The sequence below is a fragment of the Chelonia mydas genome, chromosome 17 (assembly GCF_015237465.2).
Source record: "Chelonia mydas isolate rCheMyd1 chromosome 17, rCheMyd1.pri.v2, whole genome shotgun sequence".
NCBI classification, from domain to species: Eukaryota; Metazoa; Chordata; order Testudines; family Cheloniidae; genus Chelonia; species Chelonia mydas.
In genome coordinates this window covers 2,254,630-2,281,219 of record NC_051257.2, presented here as the reverse complement: position 1 = coordinate 2,281,219, position 26,590 = coordinate 2,254,630, and the positions used below count along the sequence as shown (strand labels likewise).

Sequence of the window (26,590 nt, the reverse complement as noted above, 5' to 3'; positions counted from 1 at the left end):
CAAAGCTTTGAATGTGATATATATGATATCTATAACACATCACATTATATATACACTAATTTACCTCATATACCTCCACTACACAATATGAAGCAATTCCCACAGACTACAACAACTGAGTAATTGGGAAACATCTCTTGAGATCAAACTCATTCGGAAGGTAGGTTCTGTTCCCCACATGTACACACAGAGACACACACATTTATACCAGTTGATCTGAATCAGTTTTTGCAAACTATTTTAATTAAAATATTAACTCATTGGAATAGTCCAGGTCTGCACATGATATACATGTAAAAATGGTTACTACACAATTCTTTTGGATACAAAAAAGCCAATATGTGATAGACATCATTTGGGTCCAGCATTTAGTCATGCTTTACATTACACAAAGAGATGGTTTGAGAGGGAACTCTTCTTGAAGTAGCTCAATTTAAGCCAGAGACTTTGGCCAAATTCAAACCATAACAGAAGCAAAAGAATGAAACCCCTGAATTTTGAAGTACAGTGCCCATCACTGCTGCTGTCTGGAATTATGAGTAGGTGAGAACCCCTAAACATTGCATATTAGCACCATGCTGTGGATACACCCTCCAACCCAAGGTGGTAAGATCCAACATAGGTGTTTGGCTTTTGATTTTTTTTTTCTTAAAACAGGAAAATGAAGGTGATTTTCCTTAATTTCATTTGAACATTTTAATGCAAAAGAACAGCTAGAAGAGAAAACATCCATCCCACACAGAGATGCGTCTCAAGGGGAATAAGAAGTCAGAGAGTTCATCTTTGTCCCGAACATACCTGTCCTACAGGGTAACCAACGGGCGTATTCCCCAGTGGCTCCACCGCCTCATCCCAAACTTCTGCGAACACGGTTAATACTACCAGGCCCTGCCAAAGGGTTAATCAAACGTATTTTGGTATCACGTCCATCTTTGTTCCGAGTGATATGATATACCGAGACACTGGAAATCCTGAAGTTTGGATTCACCAGACATTGGCTAAGAGTTAAGGATCTGGAGTGGATTTTAATTTAGTTAACAAAAGAATGTCACACTGTTGAGAAAACTGAACAGCAGCGAGACACTGGAGTATTTCTATATAAATATGTCACATGGACAAACACATTCGGAAAACCCTGCTTGTGAGCCCTATGAACATGTTAAACGCAAATCCTAGAGTTAGCAGCTAGTGTTTTCTTCAAGATGATTAGTGTGCAAGGAAAGTAATTTACAAAGAATTCTGGCTGGTCAGTCCCCAGGAAGAAAATCTTTACCGCAACCCAAGCTTAATCTACCTATTCTCATCTGAATCTCATGGTGCTGACCTGCCCAGAACTCCCCACCACTGGTACTAGTCTTTCACAACACATTAAGGGTTGAGACGTAGCCACAAAAGTCATTCCATTTATTTTCAGACTCTCTGACCTTTTTAATTTAATTTTTTTTAATTTACTCCCCAACCTCTTTTGCTCCCTTTCAGTAGTACAGCAGCTCTGATAAGAGCCATCTGGAAATAGTGCTTCCTACATGTGGTGTGACATGCTGCCAAATGATCACAAAGTCTCAATGGCCTGTAAAGTTGTAAAGTACTGCGGCAACCAAAATAATACAAAGGAGCCTCACATGCAGCAAGATCTACAGTGGTGATGCAGGTTAGTCAGCAGCTGGTAAAGAGCCATTGGCTCAGCTCCTCCTGGTACACTATGGCAACTAAACATTGAAACAGTTGGCTACGCTCAACGTGTAAACAGGAAATTGCAACAAGCCAAAAGGTAATAAATTGGTGTACGTAGTGTAGTAATGAAAACCCCGATCAATGGCATTTTGTGACTATGGCATCTTTCAAAATACCTCTGGCATTTCAGATTGATTGGCTGTAAGTCCAAGGTTTCTGAAGAACAGAGCAAAAGAACTATTTAGGGCTCCACAAATTATTCTGATGCTTAGCTAAGGTGAGATGTCACAGTATTAGCCATACAAGTACTCTTTTATTATTTATGCTCTTCTTCCCAACCTCCTCCAAAGCATGACACCCCTGCCACCAGCACAGCCAGGGGAGTGCAAAGATGCTAAGCTGGATTTTAAACATTTCCAGCCCTCCCCCTGCACACACATCTACCAGTGTGGTGCCCAGGAAGCTGACCTATGCCCTTGGAGAAAGCTCACCTCATACTGCAATAGAGAGTATGCACTTGGGTGGCAAGGGTCTGTGTTGATCCCTGTCATCTCAGCAAGCAAAGCCTTTCCTCTTGCCCCTCTACTTCACCTACAGTTCCTTTAATTCCTCTCTTCCTGAGGCTACACCTAGAGATGTGGCCAATTTCATGATAAACAATGGGCAGAAAACACAGCTGCTTCTCTGCCAGATAGTGACTTATTTTCAGCCCACCTGGTCTGCTCAGGTGGCTGGTAAGAGGTTTGGACATTAGAGAAGGTTTGAACTCTTCCCACCACTCTGTAGGGAGCGGGTGGTTAAAGCAGTCTGAGCCCTTGTGCAGCTTCAATGCCATAACCGACAGCCAACTTCTCTGACTAGTTGCATATGTCTTAGATCCCCACCCCAGGCCCCCCCAAAACATAAAAATTAAAAAAACAAACCCTGCAGCCAAATACTATGACATCCCAGTTAGTAGACACAAAACAGAGTGCTTTACAAAATGAATACAATACTCCATGGTCACCCAGCATTGCGCTGCAGTCCCACACTGAGGAGGCTGCTGGGATGTATCTGTAGGCAGTTTCTGTTGGCAGACAGCTCTGGTGGAATTGCCACCCGCAGTTCCTGTTTAAGTTATGTATAAGACATGTGTGAACCATTGGATATTTGTGAAGTAACACTTGTGCTCCTGCTCATGCCCTGCTCCGTCCGTCCCCCAGAAGCAGTCCGCCTCAGAGCCTGGGGGCTATTGCGGACCCCTATAGCACTACCTCGAGGTACCCCTTGCATGGGCCCTGAGGGGTGACCCCATGGCTGGGGTCCACCTTGCATTGGATGGCCCCAAGCTTGTGGTGGGCCACCCATGGGATGACCCCAGTGAGGTCCCGCACCCCCAGTAGGATTGTGGGACCAGCCAGAAGCTCCCGGGTAGCTGTGGCTGAACGCCTCGGGGGAGAGATTAGACAGAACCATGTTACTGAAACCTAGCCTCATGCTTTCTGAATCAAAGGCTTCAATCTCGCGGGCTTGACGCTCCAGCAGGCTTCGTATCCGTTCGGTGCGCTCATTCTGCAACGCCAGCATCTCCTCCTCAATCTGAGGGAAGGAAAGAGAAAAGGGAGTCTGTAGGAGCAGCACACCGTTAGAGACACAGCAAGTGCAACCAGGTTCATTGCAAGGCTGAGTTTACATATCCATGGCCTTGCTGTTCAGCCAAAGACTAGATCAGCTGCAGGGGCCAGAGGCATACTCTCCATTATGAATGCAAAACAACAATCCGGGGTTTCTCGGACACGTGGACCTGGGCGCCGAAAAGTGAGAGGGGCTGGACAGCAGGGATGGAACCCAGGTGTGAGGAGCTCCACCATCCTATTTCCTGGTGTTTCACACACTACATCGGGGCTTCTGGGATTCAAATCCAAACCTATGTCTTCACGAGCTCAGATTTCAAATCTAAGATGCAGCAGCAAAATCTACCGCTCACCCCCTGACCTAGGGACAAGGTGCTTCAAGCAGAACGACTGCATGGTCGTCAGTCACCTACCAATCCAACATCAACTGGTCTGAACTGTTGTCAGCTGAACCTAGTGACAACAACTCTCCTCCAGAATGGCAACTTACTAACAGACCTGTCTGCTTTCCCCTTCAGAGCCAGTCTTCCAATTGGTTTTGGCTTATGTTCATCACTTTGACCTTACTCCTTTCCTAAATTGGTTTCTAATGTCTCATTACCCTGCTGCTCTCTCTTACATGTGATCAACGGGGCTTCTTCCCGCTTCAAAAACAAAACAGTAACGTAAGTGGAGATATCTGCATTCTGGGCAGATTATTAGCTGGATGATTTGCAAATGACCAACGGAGTTGGGAGCATCTCCAGCTCTTGATACGACACAGTCTCTCTTCAGTAAGAGCATTGCAAATCACTTTTTAATGGCCCTTGTGCAAGGCATGGACATCAGCCATTTAGGCACAGGGAATATGGTGCACAAGCCTCCTGATGGCCCCTGGCGCAAGGGTGAATTTTGGCCTGCGATTTATTATCTCCTCTTGTGGAAATTCTTGGGGTTAAACACTCAGACCCAAGAATTGCTCCATTATTTCTCCATGCCACGGAGGAGCCATTATTGGGCTTGGTCACAAAGAATGAAGGGAAGGGGGAAAAAAGAAACGGATTCTGCTTGAACTTTGTTTGCATGCCGACATCTCCACTCCTTTCAGCAACAACACTCCCACACGAGAGACTCTCTCTCACCCCAGAGGGGCCCCAGGACTCTCAAGTGCTGGAGATTAACACTCGTTTGCTTGTAAGCATTCTCAGGGCATTTAATCAGGGAATATGTACAGTAGTTTAATCTAGAATTCAGGAAACAATCTGCTCCAGCATGAGTCATCACCTCCACCATTTGGGGTTTGAGATGCTGCCTTCCCTCATTTGCTGATTTCTTGCGGCTTTGAGAAGCAGTGCGGGCCCTGATGAGGTAAAGGATCTAGCTCCCTGTGTAAGGCTTAGGCTAGGTAAAAGCTAGGCAGGTGGCCAGCTCACTCTGCCTAAAAGCCACGGAGTGGCTGGCTGACAGCATATGCCAGGGAAGCACATCTTTTTATAGGAAATTTTTCAGTCCAAAAATTTTAGACCAGTTCTAGTCACTAAAGCACCATAAGCATCTATAAGGCCACACTGTCCTTTACACCACCCTGGCAATATAAAGGAGCCTTGATTTACGCCTCTACCAGCTGCTCTAGGCACCCAAACCGACCTGCCTGCACTACCGGGGAGGGGCACATGACCGCTCTTGTGGCTTCCCTTTGCTTTCCTACCAGAAGTCATTTTTCTGTGGGGAAGCAAAGAAATCTGGAGGGGGCATGAATTCTGCACACGTGCAGTGACGCAGAATTCCCCAAGAAGTAACCTTCAGTGCTGGAAACCCAAGCATCACCAACAGGAGAGAAGTGATTGGGTTAGTTTCACTGTCCACGCTAAGAGGGGAACAAGGAAGAAAAAAAGCCAGACGTGATGTATTCGGGGTCTGTTTCTTATTAACACAAAAAGGGGCTTTACAATAAGTAAGAATGAGGCTCTATATTCTCTGCCCCCCCCCCCCCCCCCCCGGCCCATTTTTAAGAGGCTAATAATCTCTTGAATTTAGACAGCAGCATCCATCTGGAAAAGTGCAAAGAGCTTTACAGCTTTACAGACATTAATGAATTAAGGCCCATCCTCCCTGTGAACTAGGTAAGAAATCACCCCTGTTTTATAAGTGAGGAAAACAAAGGCACACAGCAGGGAAGTGGCAGTGCAAAGTAGCAGAGCTGGGAAGAGAACCTAGGTGTCCTGACAAACAAGTCTTGTATTTCAGCCACAAAAACAACACAGGAAGAGGTCGTTTCTTTAAAATTATTGTTGTTAGTTATGTCTTTTTAACACAGAGGGGGCAAAGGTGCTACAAAGAATATTCAGAGAAGACTGCCACAATGTAATCTTAACTCATTTGCCTGTACCTGGATGGTGAAGCTCACATGGCTGGCTGCTCAATCCCTTAGATATACAACTGCCACGGCTGAGCAGTGCCAGCTGACTCAGGCTCAAGGGGCCTGAGCTAAGGGGCTATTCACCTGTAGTGTAGATGTTCAGACTCAGGTTCTAGGACTCTGTGAGGTGGGAGGGTCCCAGAGCTCAGGCTGCAGCCCAAGCACAAACGCTGTTTGTGAAGAATGACCCTGTTTTGTGAAACACGGATATTCAGGATCCTTAATAAATCTATTTACTCACAACTGTTTGCATTTGTGCTTAGCAAGGCTTCCCAGACCCTGCCCGAACTATTACAATCAATGCAAAGTCTATTTCTATTTCAGAAGTAACATTGCCTTAAATACAACATAACAGATACGCGTAACACTGCAGGTTGACGCCATGGTGAAGGTTGAAAGTTAAAAAACAGAAGTTAGATACAATTCAATTGCACATGTGGACTCGTACATTTCATTGTGTTAAAGCTACATCACCTAGAGATGACTTAGAGGTTCAGAGGGTCTTGCTGGGTGAGGTACTTGAAGCAGCATGAGAAGCATATTATACATCTCGATCTTTAGAATGTACACTCCCCATGTGTACAGGGCAAAGCTCACTACTGACACACCAGGAAACTTACACCATTGGAAAAATGCCAACTGAGGAGGCTGGCTATGTATACGCCTTTGCCTTCATCCAAGCCACATACACTGCTCAATTCCTAGAGCGATGGGCACCATCATACAATAAATAGCGCTCTGCTGGGAAGGGGCCAAAGCTCTATGTACTTTGCTAGAGACAACCAATAAAAATACAGGTTTCAGAGTAACAGCCGTGTTAGTCTGTATTCGTAAAAAGAAAAGGAGTACTTGTGGCACCTTAGAGACTAACCAGTTTATTTGAGCATGAGCTTTCGTGAGCTACAGCTCACTTCATCGGATGCATAGCATATCGTGGAAACTGCAGAAGACATTATATACACACAGAGACCATGAAACAAAACTTCCTCCCACCTCACTCCCCCGCTGGCAACAGCTTATCTAAAGTCTAAATAAAAATAAATAAATAAAATCTAAATAAAAATACAGAGGCATTTTAAAATCGACACTTGTCTCCAGTCCTAAGTCAAAGCTTCAGTTAGCCTGCATGTGGACACATCGCATCACATCATTGTGCATCAAAAGAGTCAAGACAGCCCACAACAACTGAAAGGACAACCCTTTGAGAAACAGCACATTCCCATTTATTCCACATGGGTCCCCATTTTTTTCCTAGGTGGCCACTAATCAGCAGTAACTCCAACCAGGCAGCCCAAGGAATGCAGCCTCATTGTTAGCTCAAGCTTTGCACTTCTCTGCTAGCTGTTAATTATATGCATTGTGCATGTCTGTGGTATACAGGCTCTTGCTGTTTGAACCACTTAATTTCGTTGCTACAACCCTACTTTAAAGGTGGTAAGTGACTGAACACACCACTGTAAAGAGGCACATTAGTTAAAAAAAAAAAAATACTGCAGGATCTCTTGGCCCTGAGAACAGTTCTGACAACAGAAGCCAAAGCAAAAGGATGCCAAGATCTTATCTTTCTCTTCCCTGAATGGAGCTTTGCTAAACGTCCTCTCATTGTAATTGAGGCCAAAAGCCAATTCACAGGGATCTTCCACTCAAGTAGGCTTTGGATCAGGCCCATAACAAATAATTTGCATTGAATTCATTTTTGGCTAACCTGTCCTCCTTTAAATCACTGGCCTAATTTCAGCCTCTAATGTAACTTGATGCCAGACTTTCTCTTGGTTATGCGCAATTCAACATCAGAACACATCCGAACTGCACCCACAAAACCGAGTGACTAGCAACAGACTATTACACACATGCTTCCAAAAGATACATCTCAGACTGCGCCACCAGGTAGCAATAGTTACAATACAAATATTTATTCGAAAGCAGGTTCCAAGAGTACTGCTGTGTTGTAAACTGTTAGTTTTTCAAACTGACATTTTAATGGGAATAAAATAAATGTAACACTGCAGTTTAGAGGCATATATTACACCAGAAAGTCCTACATAGTAACTTAGTTTTCACAGACGTCGCCACTTGTGAAGATTCAGTAACCTGCAAAAGGGCCATGGGTAAGCAGAAGACACAGCTTTCTTAGACTAGTTTTCCCACTGCCCATTAGATGAGCAGCATAATTCAGATGAGTGGTTTTTGCTGGCTGAACATACATTGGTTACTCTGAGAGAAGCAAGCAAGAATAACTTATTTCTATGCCACAAATGTATTAACTGTCAGTCAGCATCAAAGTTACGATGTCTGACAACCCATAGGGGCAAGTCAACAGGGGAAATTCTACAGGACGAAGGCCAGGAGGATATTTCTCTTTGCTGTGACATGCTTAGTACGTGGCCACGATACACAGTTTCACAACCCAGATTTGGTGTAGCACAGGGAGGCATGCTTGGTATGGGTAAGCAATTCTATACCAAGCTCTGGAGCTCTGTGGATTCTCTGTTTTTGTGTCTGGCTGCTCCAGCTTGTAATGGGATTAGGGTCAGACCTCTGGACTTTTTAACTATGATTTGACTATCATGTTTCTTCTCAATGGCTGTCTAACTTTAATCAAAGTCATTTTACGGAGGTATCACAGCTGGGTCTTCATAGACTTTTAATGGAGTGAAGCTGCATACAACAAACATTTCTGTTCAGGATAGCCCCCATCACAAATCTGTGCTGGTGCACTCTACCCTTTCTACTTGAAGTTCACTATTCCTGATACCAGAGAAACTTATAGAAACTCTCCTTTGCTGTGTTACATCTTCCCTCTCCTGAACGTGGAGAGAGAATCCACTGCCCAGGGACAATGGAGAGAACACTGCTTTTCCCCTTCTACCTGAAGACTCACCATCACAGCAGCCTTCCCTCCATCAGTTAGAACTTGATGGAGCCCTGCAGTCCAGCCAGGAGGAGGAGGAGGTCATGGAGTTCGATACAAACGGCTCCCCTTTCACCGCCCAAGGTCCAGGCACACTGCACCTCAGCCCTACTATGTGCCACAGCACTGTCACCCTGGGCAGACCAAGACCCCATTCTCCCTATCGTTATCAGTGATGGGACAAGAGGAACTCCTCCAGTGACTAGTATGATGCCATTTTGCCTCCCAGGTGAGAGAACTCAGGGAAGGGTCAAAACCAGTACTGTAGCATTGTCCCGTTAACATTAGCTTTTCATAGTCAAACTCTTGGAACATGGCCAATGCTGACTGCTGCTCCCAAGGCCCCTCAGCCGCCCTTACCTTCTGCTCCAGGAGGGCCCTGCGAAGGGACACCCTCTGTTCCAGTTCACGCAACTCCCGATCATGCTGGGCCTCAGCCTGCATTTTGATTTTACTCTGATACGCGTTCAGCAGCTCCAATTCTTGCTGCAGCTGCATCTTCAAAACCTGGCACTCCGCTTCCTGCGCCTCATCCAAACGCAGCTGTGAGGAGGAAGACAATAGAGATGTTTCACGGGGGGACAGCCACTCGTGACACACTGTACGGGGGAAAACATTTGTTTTCTTAGCAATACAATTGCCTTCTATTGTATCCACTTTCAGTGAACAGGGAACACACAGTGACAAACGCTGGGGGCAGTAAGATGGCAATGCTGCCGCAAGCTGCACTACAGAGTGGTCTCTGAACAGCTCTGGCCCCCTCCAGGGAGAGCTGAAGGCTGGCTAAATGGCACTAACATCTACAGCTCTCGCTTGTGGGAAGCTTAGAAAAAGAAAAGTTCTCCTGTGTTGCATACAAGTGGCGAAATGGAATGCCAGATTTACTGGACGTTTGCACAGAATCCTAGTTCAAGACGGGAAAGGGCTCCTAGCACATCCCCCTGCCAATGCAGAACAGTAACTAGCAGCACAGCTTAACAGCCTCAAGCCAGTTACACAACCATGAGCTTTAACTCTCCCCATGCCTACACTACGGCCGCGTTACCCAGCGTGGGAGTGCCATTCTTGAGTGCAGAGCAGAGAGGGCAGGAAAAGCTGCATGAGCCCAGATTCACAACAGCTCCCTTGCAAATCTGCTCTTAAAGCAGTGGGCAGCTTCTTGCTTTCCTTCCTGCTCCCCAGTACTCCCCAACACAGGAAGCAATGTCCAGGGCTGCAGGCTCAGGTAGCAACTTACTCGTCCAAACTTCTATTCTCCGCTCCCACAGACTCAGCCCCAGCAGGTAGACACATCGGGCCCAGCCTATGGAGCCATCAACATATCCTTCCCAAAAGCAAGCAGCATAAGCTTCTGATAGGGTTGGAAGGAGAGGAGAGGGTGAGCAAAGGCAAATAAAGAGAAAAATAAATTCAAGAGGAGGATGAACAGGAAAAGGAGATACAGGGGCCACTGTGCTGGGACCTAGAGCAAGCAGTTATGATCAGCTAGGAGCGCACCATCTGCTGATCCGTCTCAAAGGGGTCTCCAAACGAGGATGGTTAGGAGCCACTGCACTAAGGATATGAAAAGAAAATTCTAATGCAGTTACAGCAGGGACCCGAAGTATTATGCATATAGTGAATAGTCATTAGTTAAAATGGCATTTACAAAGCTTTCAACGTTAGTGTCAATATCATTTCAGGTTTATATCTAGAAGTGTTTAACCGACTAAAAGGCCAGGTTGAAGTAGCATATTGGTGCTCCATAAGAAGCAGCTGAATTCAAAGATGCAGGCTTGGTGCAAATGCAGCCCTCAGATTAAAAGGAAACACTTACTATGCACCTCTGTCATGGTAACTCAGGACTGACTGAAGTGGGTAGTGAGTATTTCCTCTGGATTTGAAGGCTGCTTCTGCAGGATTTGAAGGACTAAGTCTGGGATCTGAATCTGGGTGCTGCATGTGTGGCAAAGGAAGAAAACAACCCTGCTGTCAGGGTGACCACAGGTCAAAATGCAAACTGATATGTTGGGCTGAGCATATGTATACTAGGTCTCAGAGGCACTCACAGCTTGTGTTGAGAGCATTTCATTGATGCTGTGATCATACTGCTCAGCTAGGATGGCAAGTTTCCGGGTCTGCTCTTCCTTGAGCCGTTTCAGGACAGCTTTGTGTTCACTCTTTGGTGTGGTCTCCAGCAGGTGGTTTCTCAGTGCTTTGTACTGTCTGGTTTGGATCTTGCATGTGTCCTGAAACTGCTTCTTTATTTGTAGTTCTTTAGACTAGAGAGAAGGAGGAAAAAACCCAGCATATGTCAAAGATGGAAGCAATATATTCAGTGATATTTCATTCCATATTCAAGGGTAGGAGTTCACAAATCCCACAAATGTATATGAATATAAAAAGTGTGAAGAGTAAAGTGATGAGCACACAAGAGACAGAGATCATGCTGCTGCAGCTGCTTTGCCACTTTGGCAGTTACATTTTGTTGGTGTGCAAAACAATTAGAATACAGATGACACTTTTCTACCAAAGCTCCAGACTACATTCAGCTGTCACTACACAAAGGGACCCATTTGCCACTGGACTGGATTCAGTCCTTGGTGTTGCTTTTCAAGAAGACTTCTTGCGTGATAGGAGTAATAGTTATTAGCCGTTAAAGCCTTACTTACACATGGCTGTGCCTGGATTTATTGCTGTGAAAAACGCAAACTAGCAATATTTTGTGTACAGAGAGATCATTTTTTATTTACGATTCAATGAAGGAAATTTGTATTTTAACCTCTGATGCTAGGACCTTACTTTCATAAGGGTTTGCAGTAAAGCATTATCTTACCAAGGAAAATTTTGACCAGTACTGGTTTGGTGACACTACTTGGTTAGTAGGGGACCCAAATTTTATATCTGGAAGAGGGAGTCATCATATGTAGTAGTATCCTGCCTAATCTAACAAAAACTTAAATATACAAGTCCCTCCCCCACCCCCTTCGAGGCACCTGCTGGAGACCTGAGGTCATTCCTATGCTCTCCTTTTGCACCCAAAGCTCTGTGTGTTGTCAAGAAGTGTCAGTTAGCACTTAAAACAAAAGATTAGGAGTCATTAGATAGGGTTAAGTACCTGGATTTGCTTCTGACTTGCTGTGTAACTTTGGGTAAATTAATTCTCTCTGTGTTTCAGTGTTCGCATCTGGTTCATCCTTACCTTCTTCACAAGGGACCTGTACAGTGCTTTGAGATCCTGAGCTGGGAGATGCTATACAATTATTACTATGGTTACCACCCTTCCACCTGAGCACTGGATGGGATTCTCTTTAGCCAAACAAGGAACAGCCTCTGAGATATCACAGCTAAGCTACACGTGGCATTCACTCCAAGGAAGGAAGATTAAACCTAGGAACGCTCCCAGCCCCTGCCAGACTGGAGAAGAGCAGAAAGACTGGGACCAAAATCAGAGGTTTCAGCAGTGGCAACACAGAGCACTGACTCTGAGCTACACGGTCAGTCCCTCCATGGGTGTGATGTTTAAAGGTGCTGGAGCAGTACAGTAGCAGGGGGTGGGAATGGATTTCTGCCCCGTTCCATGGAGAAGCCCTGGCACCTGGACAGGGAAGACAGCTGCTTCTACTAGCACCTCCCGACTGTCAGCCACTCTACTAAGCAGTACTGGAGTTGGTTCAGCTGCCTTAGAGGCAGGTAAAGCACAGCATTTGTGGCTACCTAGAAGGGCCCTGTGGGAGCATAAAATAGCTCGGGCCCTGTTCTATATTTCCTTAATACCTCACTGCCTAAAGGGTTCTCACAACAAAATTTTTGGTGGCCTCAGAGTGCGGCCACCAATTCTTGCCGGTGGCTGCTCTGACAATTTTTCCTAAAACACTTAATTACCTTCAGGAAAAACAAATAAATATGCACAGATCTGTGTCCATAATTTATTTAGGTAGAGGTTTTTTGCAGACTCAATAATAAAAATCATGTACAATTGTTTCTATTCTTTACTGGATCTACACAGAATAGAAACACAAATAAGGTGCCCCCCCCCTTTTTTTCAGACTTGCTAGCTAGTGAGTCTGCTTCTGTGAAAAGTAATATTTGTATGTTTGTTAATATCATTTCTCACAGCATTCTTACTCAGCCCTGGCAAGTCAGGGCACAAATTAAGCCCTGGATGGGGAAGTGAGCAGGGAGACAGCAGGGGTCAGGGATGATGGAGGGATGAGGCAGCAGCAGCAGGAACCAGGGGTGATGCTGGGGGTGGGGGAGGAAGTGGGAGGGGCAGTGAGCCACGGGTCAGCACCTCTGCTGGGGTCCAGAGCCACAGCCCCAAACCCCAAGACCGTAGCCTGCTGCCCACCACCCAGGGCTGAAGCCCAAGCCTCATCGCCCCCAGCAAGGTGGGGAACTCATTGGATGCCTGCTCCTCTGGCATTTGTGGCTCCGGAGAGGGCAGGACCCAACCTCTGCTGGTGGCCCTGGGGAAGGGGCCACTGCTTGCAACACCCCCCCCCCCCCTTGAAGTTACTGCTTAGGAGGCCCTAATCACAAGAAAAGCCTCTGGTGGCCGCATGTGAGAAACACTGGCCTGGTTTCCAAAGAACACCCTGATTCCCTGGTGCAGAATGCCTGCATGCACTCTTTCTATTCCGCTGACACACGTATCACAGAGGGGAAGACGGGACTTTTACTCTTTCTAAATTAACCAAAAGCCATTTCCCTGCACGAAAGCCCTTCTGGCTGCTCTCCCTACCCCTGCCCTGCAGGGAAGTGCTTGTAGGCCATGCATTTCTATCGACGACGTGGTCACAGCCAGGGAGTCACAATGCATTTCTCCTCACTTTCTGTGAAGTTTCTCTTGGACACCAGACTTTATTTATAACTTTCCAATGCAAAGGCTTTAACAACGGGAAACAGAGACAAGGGTAAGGTTTCCAGTCAGGTTTATCACTGGATCATGTTGGCCTTGCATTGTGAGTTACCAGAAAGAGGGTAACAAGTAAGACACTCAGAATAATTATAATAGAGAACTTTTAATTGAAGGATTACTTCTAGTTACCATTCCTTCAGAAGCAGCCAATGATTACAAACAGACATCTGATTGTGAAAACCTTACTGCCAGTATAAAAGGAGTCAGTAAGCAGCAAAGGAGAGCCCTGTAACTTGGGCCCTTTAATAAAGGAAAACGTCGCTGAAGAGAGAATCTAGATCACAACGGCAGCCAATAAAACATGTGCATGCACTGTTCAGAAGTGAGGGAAAGAGTTAATTCTAGTGAACAGTTCCAATAAAGCAAGTATTGGACTTCAAGCAGTATTGTTATTCCAATGGTCTTCACTATTAGTGTTCTGTGTACACAGATTCAGTGCTGGCAAAAGGTGCTGGACTGACTGCTCCGGACTCTGAAGTCCTTTATTAATCACAAAGCAGGTAGAGTACACGCAGCAGTGTAAGCTTCCCACACTCCCTGCCAGCATGCTTGAGCCTGCCCTGTGGGGATGACCTGTAGGGGAGTTCAGTCTCCATGACCCAGTCAGGTCCCTTGACTTCTCTGCTGTAACTGCTAACCAGGGGCCAATTTCAGGGAGGGAATGAATATGGACACACTGTCTGCTCGTGCTGTACCATATCCCCTTGGGGAGCCACAATTCATTGTTAGCTTCAGAAGGATCAACCTAATGCAGCGGCTTCAGTTTTATTCAGCTCATAATGCAGGACTGCTTCTTTGTGAAGTCATCAGCTATTTCTGCGCTATACCCTTGGAGATTCAGAACACACTGATCAGATGGTCCCCTGTGGTCAGCAGTCAGGTTTTAACTATTGAATATCAGGAGATTGATAAATCATTTCTTTTCACTGCAGAAGTACTATTTCCAAGATGGTTATTTTCCAGACAATTTCTGTCAAGAAAACAACCTACAGTTGGTGTGAACTGAGTCAGATGGGCAAATCACGACTCCCAGAGACCTAGAGCAACAAAGGAACCCCATGCTCCGTAAGGCACACGGCATATTCTGCTCTGGGCACAGCTGAAATCCTGGGTGGAGTGAAGGGGTCTCCCTCTGCACAGGACCAGGCAGCGATGTGAAGGGACTTATATCCCATTCGCTAAGCACCTCCCATGAGACAAAGGGACTTGTATGGATGAAGAGATGGGCTTATAAAGTAAATACTAACAGCCTCCACGACAGACGCACGACAGTTCTGCTCAGACACCAGTGTAAGCACAGGACAGAACGTGAGGCGGGTTATCATTAAATTCTTTTCCCCTCTGATGTTGCATTGGTTGATATTTTTTATTTGCATTTGCTTGTCCACCGACACTACTAAGGGGAGCACATCCATAGCCTGTTAGCTGGAGAGCTTGTTCATATTTTATTTCCATGTGCAGCAGCAAAAGTAGGCTTTCAGAATGATTCCTTCATGATAGAAGGGTGGATTATTTTGGGCGGGGGTAGGGACCGGGGGAGGGAGGGGGGGCCTGCAAGGATAAAAATATTTAAAATCCAACTTCTAATAAAATTTAACCCTTTTAAAAGGGAAGCTGAATTGCAGCTGCTGAGCAGCATCTTTTTAAAGAAGTGAGGGATGGTGTAGTAGGGGCCTGCCTGCAACACAAGTACAACCCAGTGATGGGATCCAGTTACTGCCAATACATATGGGGTCACGGGGACCTTAGCCACGTCCCATTATTTACGTAGCTCAACATATATGCATAGCCCCATATAGAACAAAAGCAGACAGGACCAGAGCCTCAGCTGCTATAAAGTGGTGCTGCTCAAATGAAATCAATCAAACTATGCCAATGCACACCTGTTAAGGATCTGGCCCAGAGTGCCTGTCTTGAAAATTTTACAATCGTAATTACGGGAAGAACAACAGATGATTATGGGAAACAATGGGGCGGTGGGTGGGGAAGGATGAAAGTTAAGATAGCAAGATCATCTGGTTGCTTGGGTAAGTAATGCAGGCATTGTGAAGAGTTGCTTTTTTAATAGAATAAAGACATGTACTATGTGGTTATAGGTTTCAGAGTAGCAGCTGTGTTAGTCTGTATCCGCAAAAAGAAAAGGAGGACTTGTGGCACCTTAGAGACTAACCAATTTATTTGAGCATAAGCTTTCGTGAGCTACCGCTCACTTCATTGGATGCATTCAGTGGAAAATACAGTGAATGCATCCGAGGAAGTGAGCTGTAGCTCACGAAAGCTTATGCTCAAATAAATTTGTTCGTCTCTAAGGTGCCACAAGTCCTCCTTTTCCTCATGTAGTTATAAACCTCCTTGAATGACTGAGCTTCATGAAAGACCTTAAAGAAGGAGAGGCTGGCGGTGTGGTGCAAAGGGCTTTAGCCCAGTTACAGAACATGGTTAAAGACCTTAAGGACTCCCATACACCACAAACTGGAACCATGCTGGTGTTTGACACTGACATAGTTGTAACTGTTGGGTAGACCAGCCCTGCACTGCACTGTGCCTGGGAGCACAAAACATGGCCTGTTTACTCCCCCTCCCCATCTCGACCACGCTCCAATATTACGCAATACCTTCAGACTCTTAGGCTGCTGTCGAACTTCCATGACATGCTTACGCCTTAGCTCACGCTCTCGTCGCTTGTTGTATTCCAGCTGGTTTGTGAGCTCAGTTTGGTGCTGAAGCCTGATCAGCTCGCAACGCATCTTCTGGATGGTATTGAGATGGCGGAACTCCAGTTCTTGCATAGACTCATGCTGTCGCAGCAACATGGCGTGCTCCAGATCCTTCTGCGTCTGCCTTTTATTTAACTCCTGAGTCACAGAGCGAGAATTAATTGCCATGAGTTATTTGTGTACCTAGCTTAATTGGGATCACGTTCACTGCAGTGCATTTCAATGGTTCTACCAAAGCACACCCAAAGCAATTTAGATGGTACACCAGGGTTTTTCTGCAACTTACTTTTGGTAGGTATCAGGTATAAAATATTAGGAAAGGTGGTCAAAAAATAAATCACTTCACATTGCTTCTTTCTGTCATGGCTGCTAAACAATTTCAATTTACCACAGTTAAGTCTAAGCTTCTGTCACAGATATCTTTAGTAAAAGTCATGGACAGGTCACGGGCAATAAAGAAAAATTTATGGAAGCCCGAGACCTGTCCATGACTTTTACTAAAAACATCCTGACAAAATGGGGAGTTGCGGGGTCCGTACACCGCCTGCGGTAGCTGGGCAGGCCCCGGCTTGGAGTTTGGGGGCCCCACTGCCCACGGGGGCTCAGAGCTCCAGGATCCCCCGCCGCCTTCGGCTTGGAGCCCCACCACTCACGGTGGTTTGGAGCTTGGGGGGACCCCTGTGGCCTACAGCAGCAGAGAGCTGTGGGGTATCCCCGCCACCCACTGCAGCTCAGAGTTCCCAGCTGCCACAGGCTGAAGTCATGAAGGTCTCTGGAAGTCATGGATTCCATGATTTCTGCGACCTCCATGACAAAATCGTAGCATTAACCACAGTAGAAGCTTTCTAAAGAGGTCTTTAATGCTGTCCACTATTATCCATTTGCTTTTGTTTACACTTCCCTACATAATGTATAGCAGTGAGACTTTGATAATGAATGATCCATTAAACTGGCATGTTGGTTTTCATCACAATGCGCCCATTTAAACTGGTCTATTACAAAAATCACCCTAGATCAGGCAACACCACATCCTGTACCAAGCACAGGGTTTTGGCTACACAGTAGGTGTCCTATATGGTGTATCTGGGACTAACATGGTTCATGGGTTTTTACTCCTCCCCTGCTCTCTCACCTCCCGAACTAAGTCCTGTTCCAGGTTATGGCGCCCGAGAAGCATTCGTCTCTTAAAGCGACGGCACTCCAGCTCCAAATACTGTCTCTGGCGCCGCAGCAAGTTGGCCTCCTCCTCTGCCTGGAAATGCTGAATGTTCTCCTTCTGTTTGGAGAGCCACTCCTGCTTCTCCTTCTTTGGAGTGCTCTGGTTTTCATTCAGCTCCTGACAAGACCAGGATAATTAATTTCAGAATAATCATGTTAAGTTGTTTGACACTGAACAACTGTGCTGATCTGCATAATCAACTACACTTCGGTTAGGCTGTGTTACTTCGTCCTCTTGTGCCCAGATATTGCAGAACTCTCAGCAAAGTGTATGATATTGCATATCTATGGCGATTCCAGGGGACAAGTTGAATTTTGGCTGCTTTAACTGTACATTTTCTTGAGTCTGGCAGTTGAATTTTGGCTGCTTTAACTGTACATTTTCTTGGGTCTGTCATTTTAAGTTAACTTCAAAACATTGGTTTGCCTTTGAGTTTCCTTTAGACAAGTGTAAAAGGATACAAAAGCTTGAGAATAATATATTCTACCACTGATGATGTAATGCTACTTGTATTCGTGTCAATTCCAATTTATGAGGCACTTCTATTGGCCTCTCCAGAGGGAAAAAACCTTTCCATCTCATTCCAGTGTCCAATGCAATGGTTTAAGCTTTATACATACATACAAGTATATGACCTAGCCACTGACATATCACAGCTGGGATGACAATGGGACCAGGACAAACTCATCCGGTGTCATTTACCAATATTGTTTATATAGGCCCTGATCTTGCAAAGCACTTAAGAACATGCTTAAGTGCTTTGGGGCCATTACATAGAGATATTTATAATACATTTAAGTCCCAAGGCAGCACTCAGTTATCAAGGATCCATAATTTACAAAGAAACCGTATAAGGCAGTAAATAGGAGAGATGACTGGCCATGTTTTCAAACTTGGATGCTAAATTTGAGACACCCTTCAATTCAAAAACAACTTTGACAAAGTCAGGAATTAGTCTGTTTACACAAGCTCTCCCTATAATTTGAGAAGTAATACATACTAGATGGACCAGTACTGTTATTAGACTAGTCCCCACATATAAAAGAGTTAATACCACACAGAATGCCACTGTATTTTATCAAGGAGAGTCAACACATCATGGGGCATTGTCCTTTAAATACTATCTATTGTATGACCAGAGAAAGATTCCAACCCATCACAGCTTTACAGGTCTCTCAGACCTACTACTTCCCAGGCTTCTCCCTCCCAGGGAATATCTATGTTGGGGGTTATTTGTTTCTGGATTTGTTAACTGCTAGTTCCAAAGTTGAATCACAGGAGTTAATAGTTTAGAATTAAATGGCTCTTTCAAAAACTCTATGGTGGTTTGATGTCAGTCAGTCTGTAAAAGGAACCAGGAAGTCTGCACCTATAGTTCCCTATGGAGCTGATGAAGATCACGATTTTCAAAATAATACAGTGGTTATTTACCCTAAATAGCTTCTCCCACTCCTTTTACCATCTTACAGAAGTTATTCTTTAGCAAAACTTCAAGAGTTCACCTTCACTGCTCTACACTCCTGCTTATCCAATAGAGGTATCGATAATCCAGTGATGAAAAATTTCACTAATTACAATAGTGAATGGTCTTCTATTTACAAGAGATGCCGCTACAAGATATATTCCATAGTACGCTGCTTTACATCTTAACAGTGAGAACTCTCTTTCCCAAACTACTCTCTCACTCCATAGCATTCTTAAGTTTGTAAGCACCTTGGCGGGCGCTAAACTGGGAAACAGTATTAAAGAATAGACAAACCTGCATTTCAGTAGACAACTATGTGGATGCCAGCATAAAAACACACACTTTGTTTTAAGATCAATGACAAACATTACAAGTGACGTCTTCAGTAAGTGTCTGACTGGAATCACAATACAGAATTTGCCATGATCAGATTAAAATTACTTTGCAACATATTGGCATCTCTTGATTCTAGGAGTTCAGTGTATTAGTACAATTTATCATACAAATACAATTGTATTAGTACAATTAGTACTTTATTGTTCTCGTAACATATGGGTTACCTCTTTGAGCTGTTCTTTACGGAGCTTGTATTCTCTCTTCTGGGACTCCAGGAAGCTGTTCAGTTCTTTCTTTTGCTGGGCCTGAATATGTTGTTGAAATTTCTTTTCTTCATTGGCCATCACTTTAGCCTATACCAGAAGACAAAACCCACTGAATTTCTGTGACTCAAACAGTTTAACAGATCTCCACTTCCATTTCAGACCCCATGCAAATTGCTATTGCTTTGCACCTTTAACATATACTCACCACGCCTTTCAAAGAGAATCAAGACTGTGCAAAAATCTGCTCTCTCTCATTTCTCAGTTTCCCCCCATGAATGCACCCATTGACAGTCTTTACTCAGTGCTTTATCACTTAGACCTAAGCTCTAGCTTACTTTTAAACTAGTAATGAAGTCGACTCCCCTATGACAGGGAAAGCCGTAGAGACACACTCAGGGTAGAATGACACTGTTTAAAAAAAAGAAAAAAAAAGCTGCAGCAGTGAGTCTCAGAGCCCAGGTCTGCAGACTTGGTCTCGCGCTAGGACATTAAAAGGAGTACGCAGACATTCTTGCTTTGGCTGGAGCTTGGGCTCTGCAAGCCGGCAAAGGGAGTGGGTCTCAGATCCCGAGGAGGAATGTCTACACTGCTATTTTTAGTGCCATAGCGCAAGCCTGAGTCTGTAGACTTAGGCTCTGAGATTTGCTGCCCTGGCTTTTGTTATTTTTGCAGTGTAGACATACCCTCAGACACTAGGATGATGAGCATGGTATAAAGATCGATATAGACTGGAATAGTTCCACCCAGTGACCAACGATAACACCACCTAAAGAACTGTCACCAACCATCTTCGTTGGTGGCACTAGTCCATCATGATTTGTTAACAAAACAGTATATTCATACACAAATAAAAGTACGAACATTCTAAGCACAACTGACACATTTCTGTGTAGGATCATTTTATCTGAATTAGAACTCCCAACAGGAGTCATACAAGGCAAGAGTGCTATTCTACTACTAAGATTTCTGGTCATTTCTGAAGAATGCACTTAATTCACTTTTAAAACATACACAAAATCAAGACGACAAAGGATACAGGACAACAGAAAGGAAAATCCTTACTGTAATTCTTTCTGGGCTCAGTATGCTAACATTTAGTACAATGCACTGTGATGCAGGACATACCTTTCCTCTAGTTACATAAACCCCTTAGTGTAAGGAGGTGATGTATTAGCCTTTTTCTAATTATCAATTTGCTTGGCTCCTGAAAACAGACACGTAAGAGACTACAATGTCATCTCTTCTTCAGTGAGGAGAAGTGGACAATTCAATGTAATTAACAAACATAGACCAGTCTCTAAATCTTAATCTCCTACCTCCTTCTCCATGGCTGCTTGGTGTTTTTTAATTAGCTTTTCCATTTCTGCAGCAAAGTTATTGCGCTGCGTTTCAAGATCTTTGTCCAACCTGAGGCGATGCTCATCCATCTCTGCCTTCAGTTTGTTCTCCAGTGCCATCAGCTGTTTCTGGTGCTGCCGTCTCATGCGTTTATAGCCAGACATCTGTTCTCGGAGCTCAGAGTCTTGTTCATGTTCCTGCATTTGCCTTGTCACCTAGTAAGACAACCATAGCAGGATAAAAATTAATGCATCTTAATCTGTTTTTCAGCATTCTTCGATTTACACAATAAAAGGATTCAATAATGATGTGTAACTTTGTTGGAAAGAAGAGCACTCATTTCAGGGGCAGACAGCTAAAAACCGATTTGACTAAGAGAGAGAGCCTTCTCTTTCTACTGTAACACACAAAAGGATCAAATAGGTCCCTACTGGGCTTCTTTTAGTTGTTAACAATGCCTATAAATGAGTGAGAGAGTGAGAGCGCATTGCCATCTTTATTTTGTATTTTAACGAAACACTGTTTTCAAGTGGGTTTCTCCTGAGGAAAAAACTTCACAGAGGTGAAGGGTAGCACCCTGTACTAGCAACAACTTAAAGCGTGACTTTGCTTTCTTTCTTAGCTTAGAGCAGTATTTCTGCAATAGCCGTAATCTCAGCTAAATATAGTTTAACATAACATATTCTCATAAGTCTAGAAGCATTTAGCACAGAGGCCACTATGTGTCTCATTTCAAGGCCTAAACTTTTATAAATGTGACCCCATTTTATATGGTGCTATTCACCTCTCCAACACCAGAGGCACAGAATATGAGACCTCAAATGCATTCAACATTAATGTTTATGTTGGAAAATCATGCGTCCAGTTATAGAGGGGTTAAAAGTTCTCTGCGTTTCACTAGTAAAAATTAAGGAAAGTCATCAATTTGTATTGTGAAAAATGCTGGCTAGTGACCATTTTACAGATACACTTTTTATTTTGCAAGATCTAGAACAGTGTTTCTCAAATGTAGCCACCAGGGGGTTTTCCTGCAGCCACGACAGCCTTCTGGGCAGAAATGCAGGAGGGGGCAAAGCAGCGCCCAGGGACTGGGGGAAGCCTTCAGCCCCCTCCCCCATCTTCAGCCGTGGGACTCCAGGGATGGGCTTCAGCAACTCCAGGCTTCAGGACACCCCTCCCCCCACTCCACCAGCTCTAGTCGTGGGGCACTGGGCTTCAGCAGGGCCAGCCTTACCAGGCACCATGGTCAAGAGCCTGGGGTGCAAGGCTGCAGAAGGGAGCTCATGGCAATGGGGGGAGGAGGGGAAGGAAAAGGTGGAGCTCAGGGGGACAATGAGTAGTCTGGGGGAGGCAGTGGGGGCCATGGGGATCTGTGGGAGACGAGGGGAAGCAGCAGGATTAGAGGTGATGGGGGGCCAGGGGAGGCAGCAGGGGCCAGGTACACTAAAATACAATTGTACATTATTTTTATTATAGAATCTGCAAAAAAACCTACATATATAAATTACAATGATTTGGACATGTGTATGTGCATATTTATTTGTTTTTCCTAAAGTTAATTAAGTATTTTAAGAAAATTTGTCAGAGTGGCCACCAGCAAGAGTTGGTGGTGCCACACTGAAGCCACTAAAAGTTTTGTTGTGAAACCCCCTGATCTATGGCATGGCTTCACAGCAATGCAATAATGGAAACACCATACTGGACTGCCAATCTTATTTCTGTATTAAGGAGAACTGGTTCAGCTGACTAACCTATACGTGCATACAGTGTACACATACAGAAACTAGGGTGTAAAATTTAGATGGGAATACTTGCTTTTGTGGCATGAAACTATAAGCCATTTGATGCTGCAGATTCCCTATGTAATACTAGGCATTGTTTTTGAAAATAAATAAGCTGGGGGTTATATTTATGTTAGTAAGGTAGCTCTAACTATTTTTGTGATAACATTTTTGAGTGTATGATGACACTTCACATTCTGATGAAATCCTAAAAGCTGCAAGTAACATTATAGCTAAACCTCCAAATTCATCATGCTTATACAATTTAAGCAACAGAAAAAACTAAACCTACCAGTGATGCTGTGCGTATAGTAGCAAAGTGCTCTCGATTGCGGTAATGTGACTTGTGGCGAGATACTTGGGGTGGAGACTGTGGTTCTGATGTCCTTGTTCTAGAATCAGACTCTTCTCTGTAATTTTCTTCCTCCTTAACAGTGGGAGAAATATTAACAGTAGAGTGAATAAGGAGAATCCATGTTACTCAGATTGTCATGCTTCAAAGACAACCTTAAGAAAATAGAAGCAAAAGTGCATCAGATGCACTAGTCCTGAAAGGCAACTGCTGACAATAAGCCAGCTGAAAATATAGTATAGAAAACAGAACCCTTGACCCTGGAACTTAGGATGCTGAAATTTCATTTCACATTGTTATGGCTAAGAGGAAAGCGACTTGCTCACCAGTGAGAGTGGAAAAAATAATAAAGGGAAACAAAATATTGAGAAGTTCAACAGGCTACTTCCAACCAGCACACTACATAGCAGATAATATCTTAACCCAGCCAGCCGGACAAGCTCCTTCTTCACAATCATGCCAGATAATGAGGTTAATTTAACTAACTGTAGAAACGCTCAAAGAAAAACAAACGTTTGATTTGCCATGTCATATTCTATACGTTTATGTTTTGAATCTATGATTCATCATCAGGCAATTGGTAATTAACTATGTTATATGCTAATCAACTGCCTGAGGAAAGGCATATATCCTTGTTCTAGATCTTATTAAAGAAAAAATTACAGCCACTCCCACCATTAACTATGAAAACATGAGTCTGAAAAGTGTATCATGACCCCTGTGTAGTAAGAGCAGCATGGTTCAAAAAGAGACTCTGTTGCTGATCCTTCATCATTCCAAGGTAAGCAAGGGAAGTGGTTTCACAGCATGCCATGCTCAGAATGCTGCAATTCTTTTCCTGTGTAACTTGGTTCATTAATTAAAAATTCAGTCAAGTAATGGGAAGCAGGGTGGTTCAGGAACAGTTCTCTGCCACTGTTGTGGGTCTAGTATTTGAGAATCCACTAATGAGGAAGTAAAAAGGAGGAAGAACACTTACAGCTTTTGCCCTGTAAAACAGCACTCAATAAGCCCAGGGCATTCACTAAATAAACCAATTCCCAATGGGCAATCCCAAACTGGTTTTGAAACAATTTAACTAAACACAAAATTGCCATGCAGCTAATTTAAAAAAACAGGCTTTTTAAAAAGTTTTACGTCAGCCTTCTGACGAGGACTTCTTTTGAATGCACATTAATCCTTTGGTACAAAATTTTAAAATCTGCATTACTATGTTCCGAGATAGGAAGCAATGATTTATGCCTCTTCTAATACCAAACCAAAACCTGCACACACTACACCATTCATACCAAGTGAAATCACAGCCTCATTCAAGCTGGTCTGGCTAGAAAGCTAGCACTCACAGGCTTTACATGGATGACAGAGCTATTTGACATCACGGTGTGGTCCCCTTCCATCATGTCGAGCTCACTCTTGTCATCAGAGGCATCTGGAAGACTGTTAACACTACTGCTTTGGCTACTGGCACTGATGGACATACTGGGAATGGACTGATTACTTCCAACACTGTTCACTGTTCCTGTCCTGCCAACGCCATGGTCTTGCTCCTAAGGGGAGGAAAAATAGTTGGTTACCATCTTTAAAATAAAACAGTCCATCGCAACTGTAAAGTTATCAATCTTGCCAAACAATATATTATTGAGATGCCTTTATACCGGCATCCACCTGCCAAGTCACTGCAGCTGCCCACTCTTCAGACATGTGTTACTAAATGTTTCTCCTGCAGGAATGGTGGGGACAGAAGAGATCTGCTGCAAGATTAACCTGGCTGCTATCAGATTCTTTTCAGAAGGGAGCACGCTAGGAAGTTAAACTCAACAGTGAATCAGCAATACTGTGTCCCCAGTAACCGTTTTGACAGCAGTATTATCTTCCCCTAAGAGCAATGCCAGCACTTTTACAATTTACTCATGTCCCCTTTGCAGAAGGAGAGAACTGGGCTTTGGCTCTGGTCTGTGGTTTTACCATGTGCTCCAGAATCTAGGCTTTAATTTTTTATTTATTTATTTTTGAAGTGTGTGTTTCTACCCTTTATGGTTAGGTGAAAAAACCTTCAAAACATGAACCAGATGTAACTGATGCAATAACGACTGCCAGTGGCCTTGCTTAGGTTGCGATTAGCCCTTATTTCAGGGACCAGTGAAGGTGCACCAGCACAAACCCCTCAAGAAGGCAAGGAATGCCAGGATTTGCATCCTGGTTTCAAGTATAGATGCAAGTCCTGGCTTTCCTTTCCTATATTAGAAGTTTGCCCTGTTGTGGCTGGCTAGAATCAAGGGTGGACAAGGCCAGAGGCTGCAGCCAACCTGCAGCAATAACTCTGAGTGACAGGAACAGCCTCCATTCATCTTAATGAGTTTATTCTAAATCCTAATGATCATTATTAATATCCCCACGTTGAGAGATCCATCGTCTCTCTTAGCTCTTCTTACCTCCTCCTCTTCCTGTGCTTCTACTGCAGGCCCATTGTGTGCCTCCTGGAAAAGGAGTTTCTTCATTTTGCGATACTGCAGATTGTCCAGTTCTCTCACTGCATCCTTTGTTCTCTGGATCAGGTCTATTAACACTGTTTCAGGCCGCTCCCGAAGAACAAACATGTGCTGCAGAACACACACAGACAGGTGACTAATATTTCAGATCCCCAGTGCACATACTTTGCCGGAAACTACCTTCATGAATTTTGGTCGTGTTTCTTCCTCCTCCCTAAATAGGTAGAAGAAGAAGGTAGCCTACAGCCATACTAGCTCAGGTTGGGGTCTTATCAGATTTCAGAACCTAGATGAGTTGAGCCTGGTCTGTACTTTGATGAAAGACATCCATGGACTATAGAGATGTTGCAGGAAAGTAGGGTCTGCAACTCAGTTCAGTGGAACTCTTCCTTCAGAGACCTTGCCTAGACTAAGGAAAAGGATGTTTGATTTTAAACAGCACTTAAACCCTGTCTTTTCTGAGTGGTAACACCTTTAAAACACATTAGCTGGTCAGTCAATCACAACCAACTATCATGTTTACTAAAGGTGTTAAGCTCTGTCTCTCCTGGTTGCTAAGTGGCATTTAAGATCTTAACTAACTCTTATTTTTTTAAACAGCCTTTTTCCTATTCTAGACAAATGAGTAACTTATCTAAAACTCAGCATATGGCTCTTTTGGATGAGACATAAAACAGAGGTTTTGAACATTTATGGTTCCCTCTCACTTTCAGTTCTGTAACTGCTGTGCTGCTCAGATTATTAGAAAGACTTACACTCATAGAACTGGAAGAGACCTCGAGAGGCCATCTAGTCCAGTCCCCTGCACTCAAGGCAGGACTAAGTATTATCTAGGCCAGTGGTCTCCAAACTTTGGATCGCACACCCTCAGGGCCAGCTCTAGGGAAGGAGGGGAAAAAAAAAAAAAAAAAGAGAAAGAGCTGTCGCCGGCCTGCCGCCCAAGGCGGAGCGGGGGACAGCCGAGCTGCCGCCGGCGTGCCGTCGAAGAATCAGAGGTCCTTCAGCAGCGCTCCTCCTGCCACGCACCCCCAGGGATGGTCTTGCACACTCCACTTTGGAAACCACTGATCTAGACCATCCCTGACACGTGGTTGTCCAACCTGCTCTTAAAAATCCACAGTGATGTAACAA

General features: G+C 44.3%; 1 protein-coding gene across 5 annotated transcripts in view; it reads right to left on the bottom strand.

Moving 5' to 3' along the window:
- Positions 1-221: 221 nt before the first annotated feature.
- TAOK1 (TAO kinase 1) overlaps positions 222-26,590 on the bottom strand; it is a 138,303-nt gene continuing 111,934 nt past the window's right edge. For 4 of the 5 annotated variants that reach the window (XM_037880567.2, XM_037880566.2, XM_037880568.2 and 1 more), the window contains 10 exons: positions 25,403-25,570; positions 24,314-24,517; positions 22,911-23,045; positions 20,816-21,052; positions 19,458-19,586; positions 17,346-17,549; positions 16,112-16,351; positions 10,645-10,857; positions 8,957-9,139; positions 222-3,252 (listed from right to left, as the gene is read on the bottom strand). In XM_037880567.2, the coding sequence (XP_037736495.1) occupies positions 2,791-3,252; positions 8,957-9,139; positions 10,645-10,857; positions 16,112-16,351; positions 17,346-17,549; positions 19,458-19,586; positions 20,816-21,052; positions 22,911-23,045; positions 24,314-24,517; positions 25,403-25,570 (2,175 nt within the window). In that variant the 3' untranslated portion in view covers positions 222-2,790. Of the gene's footprint in view, positions 3,253-7,573; positions 7,777-8,956; positions 9,140-10,644; positions 10,858-16,111; positions 16,352-17,345; positions 17,550-19,457; positions 19,587-20,815; positions 21,053-22,910; positions 23,046-24,313; positions 24,518-25,402; positions 25,571-26,590 lie in introns of those variants that run through there. The other variant, XM_043531035.1, reaches the window with a different exon arrangement.